Source organism: Elephantulus edwardii, unplaced genomic scaffold (assembly GCF_000299155.1).
Source record: "Elephantulus edwardii isolate Elephantulus edwardi_28Jun2011 unplaced genomic scaffold, EleEdw1.0 scaffold00008, whole genome shotgun sequence".
Lineage (NCBI taxonomy): Eukaryota > Metazoa > Chordata > Mammalia > Macroscelidea > Macroscelididae > Elephantulus > Elephantulus edwardii.
In genome coordinates this window covers 24,769,456-24,784,456 of record NW_006399758.1, presented here as the reverse complement: position 1 = coordinate 24,784,456, position 15,001 = coordinate 24,769,456, and the positions used below count along the sequence as shown (strand labels likewise).

The 15,001-nt window shown below is 35.3% G+C and overlaps 1 protein-coding gene across 1 annotated transcript in view; it reads right to left on the bottom strand.

Moving 5' to 3' along the window:
• Nucleotides 1–741: 741 nt before the first annotated feature.
• ZC2HC1A (zinc finger, C2HC-type containing 1A) overlaps nt 742–15,001 on the bottom strand; it is a 51,774-nt gene continuing 37,514 nt past the window's right edge. The window contains exons 8-9 of the mRNA XM_006880544.1: nt 5,391–5,498; nt 742–907 (exon numbers count right to left, since the gene is read on the bottom strand). Coding sequence (XP_006880606.1) covers nt 742–907; nt 5,391–5,498 — 274 coding nt within the window. The remainder of the gene's footprint in view (nt 908–5,390; nt 5,499–15,001) is intronic.

Sequence of the window (15,001 nt, the reverse complement as noted above, 5' to 3'; positions counted from 1 at the left end):
AGAAAAATGTAATCTAGAGACACAATTAAAAGTAAAAAGAATATGTTTAACATACACAGAATTATACATAGAAGACTGGTTATCTTTTCTTCAGTCTGAAAAGAAAACTGCATAGCCGTACTTTCAAAAAATAAGTAAAAATATTTAAATTATTAAATTAATTATACAGCAAGAGAAGCATAACAGACCTGATGTTTTGAGTGGGTTTTGCTCTTATATTTTAATATTTATAAAACTAGGTGTTTGAGAGCTGTGCAAGCTGATTTCATATGAGTAACTGTGACCAAAAATAGTATCTTCAAATACAAAATTCCACATCTATTCTACTATTCAAAGATGAACACTGTTGGGGGAAAAAAAATTGTGATTTTCTTCCTTAGTGTAATGATCATCCTGAAGTCTGACAGAAGTTTGAGTTTGTGGAAGTATATTTAATGTGCTTTCACACCCACCACCAAGAAATTAGTATCTAAGTTAATGATCCCATTTGAAATTATTTTTGACAGGTACGTGAACATTTCCTTCAACGACAGCGAATGGGGTATCAGGTATTATTATATACAATATATACACACACACATATATATATATATATATATACATCCTACATAGTCAAAGGATTATAACATTCCCAAAATTACTAAAATGGGTATTGTAAATATTTTCAGCACAAAGTAAATACAGCAAGTGCTCTAGCATCCAAGAAGTTTGAGTCCTAAGATTCTGGACTTCAGCCTCTGCTCACAAGACCATTCTCCGCACACCACATTCACAGCAGAATTTTGCCCATTCTACAGGGTATTTGGTCCCACACTCATGGCAGAATTTTGGTAAATGTCCTGATGAATTTCCTTCATTGCTTTTGATGTTTCCACCATTAACTGAAGACAAGTAGTCTCCATCTGGTCTGAAGTCAAAGAAAATAGAAAAATAAAGTACACATGAGTAGCTTTCACTCATAGTCGCTGGGAAATAGGAAGCAATATTAAGTGCAATCAAAGGCCTGCTTCAACTAATTTTCATTATTTCCCTAGTTCAGATTAAAAAAATAAGCAAAAGAACAGTAAGGTGTTCTATGCACTTGCCAGTTACTACAATGGAAAGAAAAGGTCTCGGACCCTCTTGGATGAGAATATGCATAGGATTTATCTTATTATTCACTTTCATTTTACTGTTTCATTGAATGGGTGCCATGCAATAAATATTTAACAATACTCTTTGTACAACCTAGAAGGCAGAACATATATACCAAGATATGTGCACAAAGGCAAAATAAGATTCTAACAGAATAATGTAAGAGTTTAGAGATGAATACTTGACATTATAAGGGTCACACACACAAAAGATAATAATGAAGTAAATGCAGACTGTACTGATCAAATATTTACTTAATCCTAAGAAGAGATATCTAAACCCTTTAATAGCATGTTTACACTCCCTGCTAGGACGATAAAGAGAACTAACTATTGAAGAATTCTTCAATGCAAGCAGTATTAAAAAAAAAACAAACACTGAACTTTCTCATGAAATTTGCTAGAAATCAAAAAACACTGAGACAAAAAGAAACCATTTTTTTTAAGTCATACTTTGTTTCTTCTTTCTGTTCCATGAGAAAACTGTATTGTCACAATAATTCCTTGAATCCAAGGGCCTTTCTCAGATACGAATAACAAATTTATAGTTATCACTATTCCTTTGTAAAGAAAATAGTATTAGATGCTATGATCTGATTGAGGGAGTATGTTAAGAGAAAGCAAACTAACTTTACCATTGTTAAATAAGTATTTCTATTTTAGTTTTATAAAAAAAATACAGCATATTCTTTTAATGGTAGTTTCTTGCCATTGTTAATTATTTCACTTCCCTCTCCTGTTTCTTCAAATACTTTAAACACATTTATTTTACTGTCTGGTTTTCATAGTTTTAATACTTTAAGTAATCTGTGTGAACTGGAATGTCTGCACTGACATATTACACCAAACAGGGCTGGCCTTTGCTTCTCCTGTGAAGTCACTAGGGAACTCTGGTGCCTTAATGGAAAGAAACTGTACTGCCAATCCAAAGGCAAATCACTACCTTTTCTGTGGGATATGGGCAGTCAGTTCTGACTAGACAGTACATAACAACAAACTAATTTTAGCTAATATGTAGATACTAGATTTAAACTCAAGAGGTGAACCGATAGTTGAAAATTATCAAGGGAAACTCACATCCCTCTTGGACATGGCTTAAGTAGACAAGCTTCTTTGGGGATTTCTATCTATGGTTTACTTGCTATCTTCATGCACTGTCCTATGTCATCCATTCTCTGAGGCATAACTATTGGTCACTGTGGAAAAAAGCATTAATAAAGCATTTTCTCTATCCTGCTAAAAAAAGAAACTTTAAAGAAAATTTCTCAGCTTTGTTACAATGAAACGTAATAAAATTGTAATGTCAGTAGTGTTTCCAGGCAACAGGGGTTGTGAGCAATTCCTTGAAACAAGGCATATACCTTACATGTCCCGGAAGCTATGTCTTATGAGGCTGTTGTAAGAGATAATGGTTTTTGGGGTGTTTAGGACACAGGATTGTTAATAAAATTGGCTCTACAATGATTTAAAAGATCCCCTTTTCCTCACATCTTAAAGGGTCACCTGGCAGATCAAAAATTAGGTCTAGTATTACTGAAGGGCTCCATGAAGATAAATGCTTGAGGTTATCCTTCTGTATTTTCTGAGAAACAATCATGTAAGTTTCTCCAAATGAGCAAAGTGAACATAAGTGAGAGCCTCGAGGGTAGGATGGAGAACTTTAGTCACTAAAGCCCTAGTCTGTACAAATCCAAAAACTCAATTCTTCTGTTTAACAACATTAAAGCCCAAGTCCAGATCATGAAGATCTGTCAAAATACAGATGCAATATTGTTGTTGTTGTCATGCAATATTAGGGTTGTATAAAGTACTGAAAAGAGGACACTGAGGCACAGGGCCATGAATAACTCTCTGAAAAGGGCCAGATGGAGTGAGAATAACACAGCCACTCACTGCCCCAAAGCAGAAAGCAGATAAAAGAGCCCATAGCCCAGCCCCACAGTGCCTGTAGATCTCCACCAGCAGCAAAAGTTCCTTTATTTATTGTTGACTCACAGACTCACAGTTGTAGTACTGAGGAATGGGGTATATCAGGGAAATAAGTTGGAGAGTGAGGGAGGCAAAGAATATCACCTAAAACAAATCCAGGTTTTAGCCCAAGTTCCAAGGCACAATTCCTCAAATAGTCCAGGCTCTGGTTTCAGTTTAGCAGTTAAAGTTAAATCATCCAAAAAAGTTGCCCAGAGCAGTTATAAGTCAGCTGCTTCTTCAAGCATCTAGTTAGCATAAACAGCAAAAACCTTTAACTCTGGCCTTTATCTCGGGTTTCCTCTGTTTACACTTTGCCATGGTTTCTTCACAACAACACCACTGTCTCTCCATCACCATTATCAGTGTCTTGCCACCAGGGTCTCATTCTCAACAGGGTCTTGCCCTAGTCTCCCTCAAGTATTGCCTTCTCAAGACTTACTCGCCTCAAGCCTTGCTGCCCACTGTGGTAAACACTCTTTCTCTTATCCAAATCCCATAGCTCTTCATGAACTGTAAGACCGTGTGTCTGCATTTAAGAGCTGGAGACCAGAGGGAGGTAAGTATAACGATTAAAAAAAAAAATTCCAATTTTTAGGCTAACACCACAAGGGTTAATTTAGCAACCTGACAAATCTTTAAAGGTTTATTTCATGAAGGTATCTTTATTTTGCTGAGAGCTTGGCTATGCCTTCAACAAGATGCATGCTCTATTTTATCCAATATTTCTACATGTTTTTAGTGGAAGAGTCCTGGATGAGTCCAGAAATCTCTGCAATTTTCTTACAAGTCATGGTTATAATTATCTTTATCTAGGATAGGGCCTGGAGTAGTAAAAGGAAGTCAAGTGAGCCTAGCTCTGGGATTGCTATCAGATACCAACATTTAAAAAGAAAGAAAAAGGAACAAGACCAAAATTTTTTAATTATTTCTTAATGTTTTCACCTCTGTCTGTGGGTGTCTTTCATCCACCTCTGTGAAGAGATAAGATGATTTATCCAAGCACATGCTATTTATAAGTTCTCCATTTAATAAAATTTTAAATTCTTTTTAATCAGCGATTTAAAGCATGCTCCATGTATAAACAATGACAGAGCTACACTTAAGCTTAAGCTCACTTTGTTAGTATTTAAAGTAGATCAGAACCTTAGCTGAAGAAGACAGTATTAAAGAATCTCTCTGGAAAGAAAGCAACTATCACTGAAGTAAATCATAATTATCTCATTATAGACCTTTTTAAAAATCCTATGGAATGTATCTTCAAATTTATAGTTATTGTTGTTTTTAGTATGTACTATTGAGTGTGAAATGATCCACAGCTAATCCTCTAGCAGGTTCTCAGACGTGCTAAATCTCAAACCACGTGCTAAATCTCAAACCACGTGCCTTACCATTAAGCCACCAGAGTTCACATTTATAGTTGTAAAGTTAATAACCTATTACATTACCTTCTTTATAATGACCAATAGAAAAATAATGTGAGGTATCAGGACTAGCTGTGCTTCTCCAGAGAAACTTGCTTAATGTTCTTTATAGACTAATGAAACCATATACAATTTATACTCATACACTGATTGCTACAATGTTCAACCCCACTTTGTTGTCCAGGGCCAGCCTCCATATAGTTTCATGGCATATATTTTACAGACTAACTTCACTCTTGCTTCCATATCCTAAATCGTTCTTTTTCCTTCTCTGCCCCTACTTCTTCTATTTAAAAAAACAAAAGCAGTGTCTCTCACTATGCTTTAAGTATATATGGTGCCTTAAACATTTCTGCAATATGTTTGGGTATATATAATAAATATAAATGACTGGGAAAGTTTCCTTGCATATTTAAAAAACAAAGAATGCCAATGTTGAGCAAATATGAAGGTAGGTTAGAAAGAAAAGTGAGAAACATATACATAATCACAACCTTAGAGGTCAGTTTAATTGTATTGAAATGATGCTTAAAATACCAATATTACAGTGCCTTCAAGGATTTATTATTAAATGTGCACAGGTAAAAATAACAAGGCTATGCTTAAAATTACAGCAAGGGGGGACACCTCTATAAATCCTATTGAGCTGAATAAACTGTCTTTGAGTATGAACAGTAAGTATAAAGTCCAAGAAAACTATCAGTTATGACCATACTATTTTTTTAGCATACATACTAAAAGAAAAATTAAATCATGCAATAAAGGAAATATTAGATATAGATTATGTTTTGGAAGTCTTTGTAAAATTACACACAAGCATTTTTATTGTATTTTAGTTATTATGACAGCTGAGAGATATACATACCTGTTTATGTAGCTCTCATTATAAGTTTTTCTTTTGCTTGTAGGCACACCTGAGGCAGGATTTTTTGCCAAACTAGGTGGTGTAGAATTTCGAGATTTGATATTAGTTCTAGAAAAAAGGGATAACATTAGGGAAAAAAACTGTTGAAAAGTCAACTATTATTTCTTAAATTGCCAACTTGCATGATTAAAAAAAATTATTAAACAATGTTGAGAAGTTAGTTCAAAAGACAATTAAGACTGAAAAAAAATAGTTAATATTAAATCAAGGCATTCTGAATTTACTACCATAATCCTGAAGGCACAATAAAAAAAATAATCAATTAAATGATGCTTTTTGAGGCATTTGTAGCTAATAATTATGAAAAGTCTTAAAATCTTTTAAAAAGTAATGTGAAATATAATTCCCTTAATATTTTGTTACATTTCTATAAAATTTTATTATTCAAACTTATATAATGTAGTTAAAAATAAAAATCAAAGGAAATCCACTTTATTAGAATAATATTCATTTTTTTGAAAGTCTGTTCATAGAAACTGCAACTATAATAAATGGGTTAGTAATTTTCCATTTAAAAATTTAATTTTACCAAATACACAGCCTGGATCATCTGCTATCAACAGATGGGCATTTTGTTTATAGTTGAATCACAATGTAATTTCTTTTAAACAAATTTAGCAATCAAAGAATTATTGTATAATAATATAATAGTAAAAGTGCATTAAGACCATAGGATTCAGTTAGCTCTGGATTCAAATCCCAACAGTCACTGACCAGTTATGTAATAGTGGTGAAGCTCTGAAAACAAGTTCTCTTATTTATAAAATATGATCATCATTATATGAGAATCTTACAGGCTATAAACTACAATTTGGTTAGTTGATGATCTTATCATCATAACTACCACGGCTATTATTATTACAAGCAGGAATTTCTATCATAAAGTGTTTACTACAAGGTTTATCTCAAAAATATATTTCACTTTTTCCCTTCTATAAACTAATTTATTTAATCATTCTAAAAATTCAATAGGAGCTCTGGTGAATTATTTTTTATTGTTAGGTGCCATCCAGTACAACTCCTCGCAACTGTATAAACAACAAATCTGAATCTTGCCCCTGTCCTGTGCCATGGAGCCCACGGTTGCAGTCATTGTGTCAATCCATCCCACTGGGGGTCCTCCTCTTCCCTGGCCCTCCATCTTTCCAAACATCATGTCTTTTTCCAAGGAACAGCCTCTCCTAACAAAATTCCCAAAGTACAGAAGATGATGCTTCACTATCTTTGCCTATAAGGAGTATTATGGTGACACTTTCTCCAAGGTATATCTCCTTGTTCTTCTGAAGTTCATAGGATATACAACTCAAAGGCATCAGTTCTTCTGTCATCCTTTTTGCTAAAGCAAAGGGTAGCTGCTGTTGTTATGTGCCACTGAGTCACCTTCAACTCACAGCAACCCTATACACAACAGTCCTCAAGCCTGCCCTGTCCTGAGCCAGTGACAATGACTCTGACACAACTACTCCCATTACCCCAGTTACTGTTGTCAATCCATCTCACCCAGGGTCTTCAGCAGCCACTCGATAGGAGAACGATGGGAAGTCCCCTCCAGTAAAGATTTATAGAATTGGGAAACTGATGGAGGGTCACTGTGAGTCAAAATTTACCTGATAGCAGTGGGTTTGGTTTGGGGTATAATTCTATATTGTTGTTGTTATGTGCCGTCGAGTCGCTTGTGACTCATAGTGACCCTATGTACAACAGCTCTAAACCCTGCTCTATCCTGTGCCAATCGCACTGCCTCTGACACACCATCCCGATTACCCCAGTCACTGAATCAATCCACCTCTTGGAGGGTCTTCCCCTCCTGCGCTGTCCCTCCACCCTCCCAAGCATGATAGCAAGCACTTCAGGTCCTCCCCCATTTCAGCAAGCAGGGTTGTGTCATCTGTATAACACAGATTGTTGGATCTTCCACCAATCCTGATTCCACACTTCTCCTCACAGAGCCCAGACTCCTGGATATTTTGCTCTGCATATAGGCTGAAAAGGTATGGAGATAGGACACATGCCTGGCGTACACCCTTCCCAATTTTCAACCATGCAGTGTTTCCTTGCTCTGTTCTGATGACTGCCTCTTGGTCCAAGAATAGGTTTTGTATTAGCATGGTCAAGTGTTCTGGGATTCCACAGACAGGCTGTATTTAAAACTTTATATTCCACTGTCTGTAATGCTGCCATTCAAAAAGTTGCTTTGAGTGATTATGTCTTCAAATTGTCATTTCCAAACCTGAAAACAAAAGGTGACCTGAACCTCTTCAAGTGGTAGCTATTCAATGAGATTATTCTATTTGTTTCTATTTAGCCCCCATGAGGTGCTACAAAACTGCAATAGTCCCTTTTTAGGAACTCATTGAGTAAATATTTCTGATACAAGAATGCTAATCCCTCTGGTGAGAGAATAAAAAGAAGAAATTAAAGTCCATTTTTTTCATTCTGGTCTAAAGTCTTTGTAGAAATGACAGCATCTTTAGAAACCAGGTAACTGTTCCCATAAATAAACTCATGCATATACACAACTTCACTATTATGAGCAATTCAAAGTTGTTAAAAATGTTTAGAGTTAGAGAAACATATGAATTTATCAACATTAAGAGGAGCCTGGATGAAATAATGGTTAAATGTTTGGTTGTAAACTGAGAGGTGAGCGGTTCAATTCAAATTCACTCATCACTCCGTAGAACAAAGATGAAGCAGTCTGGTCTCATTGAAAACCTGATGGAGCTGGAATCACCATAGTTGGAAAAAATTCTAAGGTAATGGGTCCATTTTTTTAAATCTTATTTAAGAACTGCTATTACGAAATGTTTGTCTTTTTTTTTATTAACATCTTTTAGTAGCTAAAGAACTACTAATATATCTCAATTAGGTCAAGTGGATGCACTATCTTGATGAAATCTGCCTATTACAATAAAGTAAATAATAAACGTTTTACTTTAGAGCTTCACTTCATTTCACTCACTGCCTACTGACAGTATCTAGCAGTGCTAAACCCTTTGCCGTTTTACATGAAAACTAGAATTATTTCTGTATTACAAAAAGCTTGGCTTATACTAGATTGAATGTTTTATTGAATTTTATTCTCTGGCTTTGTGATAATATTTTAAGACATCATAAAGTCTGTTTAAAGTAAAAGAAGTTTTTATTGAGGGATGGATATGGTCCAACCAAGGAAGATGCAAAATTCAGAAGGTAGAAAAAAAGTAGGGTTGGTTAATAGAAATGAGAATTACAGGGAAGAAATGGGGAAAGTATGAATGTTCAAACAAAACATATATTAATAGTTAAATGGAAAAATCAACTTTTACCCAAAGAACAATTCTTTAAAAATCAGGAAATGGACACATTTTGTCAGACAACAAGTTTTCATAAGCAGTAAACTGCATGGATGAAGACTGGCCATCTTTCTCCCATGAAACAGCTAGCTGAATTGAACTGCATGTCTTTGGGTTGGTGGCACAGCTTCTATCACTAAGCTAACATTACAACAGAACTAAATGTTTAAAAAAATCATTAAAATGGATGAATGACAATATACAATATGGGTATTAAGAAAAAGAAGACACAGTGACGCATAGAAGACCGGTGAAAATCAGAATTATAAGGAGGAAGCGGGAAAAGTAAGGATCACATATTAGGGGTTAATGCTATAAAGTACGTATGTATGAACACCTGAGTGAAAATTTATTTGCTTTGTAAACATTCACTCAATTCATGTTGTTACATGCCACTGAGTTGCCTATGACTCATAGCGCCCTTACATACAATAACTCTGAACCCTGCCCTATCCTGTCACACCTACCTCATTATCCCAGTTACTGTTATCAATCCATCTCATCTGAGGTCTTCCTCTCCAGCACTGTCATTCCACTCTCCCAAGCATGATATCTTTTTCAAGGACAGTTTCTCCAAGGACTAGTCCTTCCTGGCTACATGCCCCAACTCTGTGAGACAGAGCTTCAAAATCCTTACGTCCAGGGAACAGCTTGGTTTCACCCACTACAATATAGATCTGTGTATTCTGGCAGTCCACAGTATGTTCAATACTATTCTCCAGCACCACAACTCAAAGGCACCAATCCTTCGTCTATCATCCTTACTGTCAGCTCTCTGATGCATAGCAAGTAACTATGAAGACCATGGCCTGTATCAGGTTTCACCTTAGTCTCCTGACTGGCATCTTTGTTCTTTAGTACTCTAGAGAGGTTCCTAACAGCCAACATTCCCAATGCAATTAGTCTTTTGCTCTCCTGACTGCTGGTGCCAATCAAGCTGAAGTTGTTAACAACTCCAGTCTCTTCTCCGTCTATCATAAAGCTGCCAAGTGGTCCTGTGGCAAGAACCTCAGTTTTCTTGATATTGAGCTTCAATCGCTAGCAGTGGATTTTCCCAAGCAATTTGCCTTTTGATTTCCTGACTTCTGATGCCAAGAGTGTTGACTGTGAGCCTGAGCAAGCTGAAATTGTTAACAATCTCAACCTCTTCTCCTTCTACCATGGTGCTGTCAACTGATCTAGCGGTGAGGATTTGTCTTTTTGATGTCGATTTCAATCCATATTGAAGACTGCAGTCCTTGACCATCTGCAGCAAATGTCTCAGGTTCTCAGTTTTGGCAAGCAACTGGTTGTATCATCTGCATAACGCAGGCTTTTGATGAGTCTGCCTCCATTAGGATATCACACTCCTCTTCATAAAGTCCTGCTTCCTGAATGATCTGTTCCACATACAGACTGAAAGGTATGGAGATAGGACACAACACCTGATGCACTGCTCTGTTTTGTTGACTGCTTCCTGGTCTGTTTTTCATGTGCACAATGAAAAGTTCTGGGATTTCCATTCTTCCTAAGGTTATCTATAATTTGATGTGAACCACACAGATAAAGTCTGGAGTCAAATTCACATAAGAGGCCTGGGCCACCTGCACCATCCAAGACCTGAATCTCCTGCACTACCCCAGATCACCTGACCTTCCTGGATCACTTGTGCCAACCTGGATTGCCTGCCCAAGGCACCAACATTCACAGAAGAGGAGAGAGGAAAGGAATGGAGAGAGTGGCCAGAGGCCTAAGCCATCATACAGGGCTGGCTGGGGGCAGGAGGTACTAGTGGCCTGAAGAAAGGAGGTACTAGTGGGCTGAGAAAAGGGAACCGAGTGGGGTGGGGTTGGAGGACCACAACACATGTGTAGAAGGGGGGAAGGGACATACACAAAATCTGTTAGCTGTATATGTATTATCTGAGCCTTTAGGAAATATGTTTGTCAGATACTGTTCTAAAACTGAGCATCCACTTTACAACAGACTCAGGACAAGCATTGGCCATCACTTCTGAATAGGAGGGCTTCGAAAATCCTATGGACAACTGAGCACACTTAGATTAGATGTATGTTCAATTCACAATAAAACATAATAAATGATTTTTTTAAATAAATAAAAGTTACAAAATCCTAACTAGATTGCTAACATATGTGGGACTGATTATATCACATGTTAAAGGTGTATAACAGGTTAAAGGTGTAGTAAGTAATCTTCAGTTTATTTCAGGATGGTGACAGGACAATGGCAAGACAGTTATTTGTAGTGTGCTAGAAAAACTGTTTCTCGGTCACGTCTGTTTCTGGAGCTCCATCATAAAGAGTTATAAGTAATCAAAACCCATCAGGCATAAGTTATCACATCTTGTATTAGCTTGACTATAGTGGAAGAATGTTCTGGAACTAGACTGTGATACTCTACACCTACTAGACTTCAAGAGGAAAAAGCATGGCTTAAGTGTTTATGGTCAGGTCAGCATCAAAGTAAATGTAAGGAAAGACAGCTTTAAAATTCAACATGGATTTCTTTTCAATGAGAAGAGTGAACTGGAGGAGAGGCTGGGCAGGGAGAAAAGTGCAACAATGAATGAATGGAAATCCAAAGTCTGTAATGTTCATTAAAATTAATAAAAAAAAAATTCAAAATGGATTCAAGATTCATGTCAAGACTTTAAAATGAAGTTAAGACTCCACTTTCATATTTCTCTATTTACATATACCATGTTTTTCTGATTTTAAGCTTGTTCTCATACATTTTTTTTAAAAATCCATTTACTTAACTAAAGAAACTCCGCATAATCCATATGGCATAACATACCCCCATAAACTTATTATCAAAAATATTTCATAGAATTAATAATTACTGAAAGATACTACTATTTCAACACTACAAAATTAAAATTTATAGGATTAAAGTATCAAAAATGGTTTTACTGGAGACAGTTACAAAAAAACCCAACAAACTTAAGTCATTAGAAATGTTCACCAAAAAAAAAAAAATGTTTACCAAAAGTTACAATGTCATTAAGTCCTAAAAAAAGTTACTTTTTTATTTTACAAAAAAAATTATGTATTTTATTAAAAAACTATGGTTACCAGTGATGGGAATGGTGGGAGAAGGGAGCGGCATGTATCGGGATGAATGCAGGGAAGGGCAATATTCAGTAAGGGAATGCCAACCGAGGAGATACAGAGAGAGGTATGGAAGGATTAGATGTTCAATTCACAATAATAACTAATTTTTATAAATAAATAAAAGTTACAAAATCCTAACTGGTCAAGAAAGTATGGAAAAATTCATGGAAATAAAGACTTATAGGGAAGAGGTATGGAAAAGTGTGATTATACTTCAAATACTGAAATTCATTTTATTGAACAAAATATATATTAATGGTTAAATTAAAAATTAGTTTGCTTTTTTATACTTTCACTCAAATCACAGTAAAAATGGAATTAAAAATAATTCAATTAAACTTTTTCAAGTAACAGAAAATCTAAGTTATGATATCCTAATTATATAAAGCTTTTTAAGGAATTATCTGAAAGAGATTAATCAAACTGAGTGGCAAATACTTACTTGTAAATGGGTAACAACTCATGTCTTTTGATGGCATTGTCTGATTTTCTAGCACTGTCATACAACCTTTGCACATGTCTTCCAGTTCGGAGTGGAGGGCCTAACTTGTCCATCTTACTATTAAAATATATAAAGGTGTACCCATAAGGAGATTGCTACTGTTTGCTACTTTATATAGTTAAAGAATGTTTTTTTAAAACTTGGTATTATTTGAGTTCATTAAAAATCTAATCCCACTTTCTAATCCCTCAGCTTTAATTTACTGTCAGGATAAGATTTTTTTAAAAAAGACTTTTAAAAGAGTTATATTTAAGATTTTAAATATAATAGGCAAATACTTGACTAATTTTTATATACACTTAAACTAATGTCATATAGCAGGAGGGGGAAAAATCAGTGATTGTTTCAAAGTCAATGAATGAAAATAGAAGACAACTGAAATACGTCACTGACAAATACTCTTAATTTATCCTCTTCTCTGTATTCTCAGAAACCTTTTCTGTTTTAGTTTACCTTTTGATTTGCTTTATACTTTAACACTCTGAATGCAAAATAAGGCATCAAATAAACATTGTTTCATGTTTATAATTTTACTTCATGTGCCTTTCTAAAAGAAAAAAATATTTCTAAAATCTAATTAGAGACAAGTAAAATATGTTCCTTTGTGAAAAATCATGGAAAACCATGTGTGGATTATCAATCTTGCAAATTTACATTGAAACTGTTACGAGTGACCTGCCTTCTGCAGCTTTCTCTTTAACTAAGAGTATAAAGGAGCTCCCTCCAGAGGACAAAAGGAAAAACTGCAGGTTTTAAGAATTATTTTACATCAACCAAATAACTGAGTCAGTCACAAACATTCTTACAAACCAGAATTCATTCACAGGGAAGAACAGGAGAGACAAAGTTAGATAATTACTTTTTAAAATGACTACTTATTACATATATCATTGATTACTGACTTTACTAGCCATTGTTAACTGTTGTTGTTATGTGCCATCAAGTTGCCTATGACTCATTGCGACCCTATGTACAATAGCTCTTTACTAGTACGCTCTATTTAAGGGATGCTTTTTACATTCACAGTCTTTCACACATTTATCTCCTCTATAAATCCAGAGCATCTATTATGTGTCAGGCACTGGGCTACATTCTTGGGATGACGTGATAAGTAAAGCAGACCAGGCCCTTGAGTTCATGGAGCTTTGTGTCTAAGATGTGTTCACCTTTCTAAACTGCAAATAATCTGTTTTGGGTTGTTCGTTATTTTATTTTCCTATAGCCTGGAAATATGAACTATGAATAAAAGAAAGCATTCACTGAAGGTATAGGAAATTAAAACATCTCCTTTTACAGGTTGTAAAAGCTATTAATACTTTGCAGGTAGCATTGTTTACATGGTGATTTTTAAGAGGGGCAGCAGGGTGGAAATCATAGGGTCAAACAGTTTGGTGGGTGGAGGGAGAGGGAGGTATAAGATATTGGAAAGACGTGGTGGGGATCTGGAAAAACAGGGTAAATGGTGAGCATACTTCAATGGTGATTAATATTAATAACACAAGAAGACACTGTCCTCCTCCCACTGAACAGCTTGTAGATTCAAAGCACTAGCCTTTGGGACTATAGCACAGCTTCTTACCACCAGACCATCAGAGTTTCCTGATAATGGTGATTAGTTTTATAAAACTAATATAATAATGAATGGGAATGATTGCATGAAATACAATGTGAATAAAGGATATTGTGAAACACAATGTATACAAACTTCGTAAGTCAACCAATATAAAATATAAATTTAAAAAAACCATTTAAAACGTGTGTACTTACACTTAATTTTAAAAATAAAAATAAGTGTTTATGAGTGACTGGTTCAAAAAAAATGTACATACATACAAAATACAATTTCTAAAATGTTTGAGATTAAAATCGAACAAATATTTAGCATAATGGACTGCTAGCCAAAAGGTTTAATGTTCAAATCCACCTTAAGGCAATTTGGAAGGAAGGTCTGGTCATTTATATCTGATCAATTGCCCACTGAAAGAACAGCTCTACTTTGACACATACAATGTCACTATAAATAGCCGTCAACTCAACTTTTTTTCTTTACACATCTCTACAGTGTGATGCTCCATTTCCATTTTTTTAAATGTATCTTTCCCTTTCTTTTTCCTCTTAACACGTTGCCACAAATGACGGCAAATGTGTTTCTAAGCACAGCCGTCAATTTAAAAGTATGCCAACGTGTTAATTACCCAGCAAAAATTTAGTACCTCAATTATTAAAGCAGTTAGTCCCTTCCGGTCTCTAAAAGCCTTTGCTATTTTTCTCCACATAAGAAGTCAAGCTCTGAAATTCTAGATTGTTGCTGCCATGTCTGTATCTATTATAAAAGACAAAGACACTTACAAAAATATAATGCGCCATGCATATTTAATTCACACACACAGCACAAGATTGAGTTATAAGAAAAGCATGTTGCCACTAATACAAAGAATTAAAGATCAGACATGTATTTCCTCTGGTTTTTCTGAAATAAGGAGTCGGGGGCACAGTGATGAAGCAATCAGCTGCCAACTGAAAGACTGGTGGTTTTAAACTTCCCAGCAGCTACTTAGAAGATGTAAAGATGTACAGCCTAGGAAATATTACAGAGCAGTT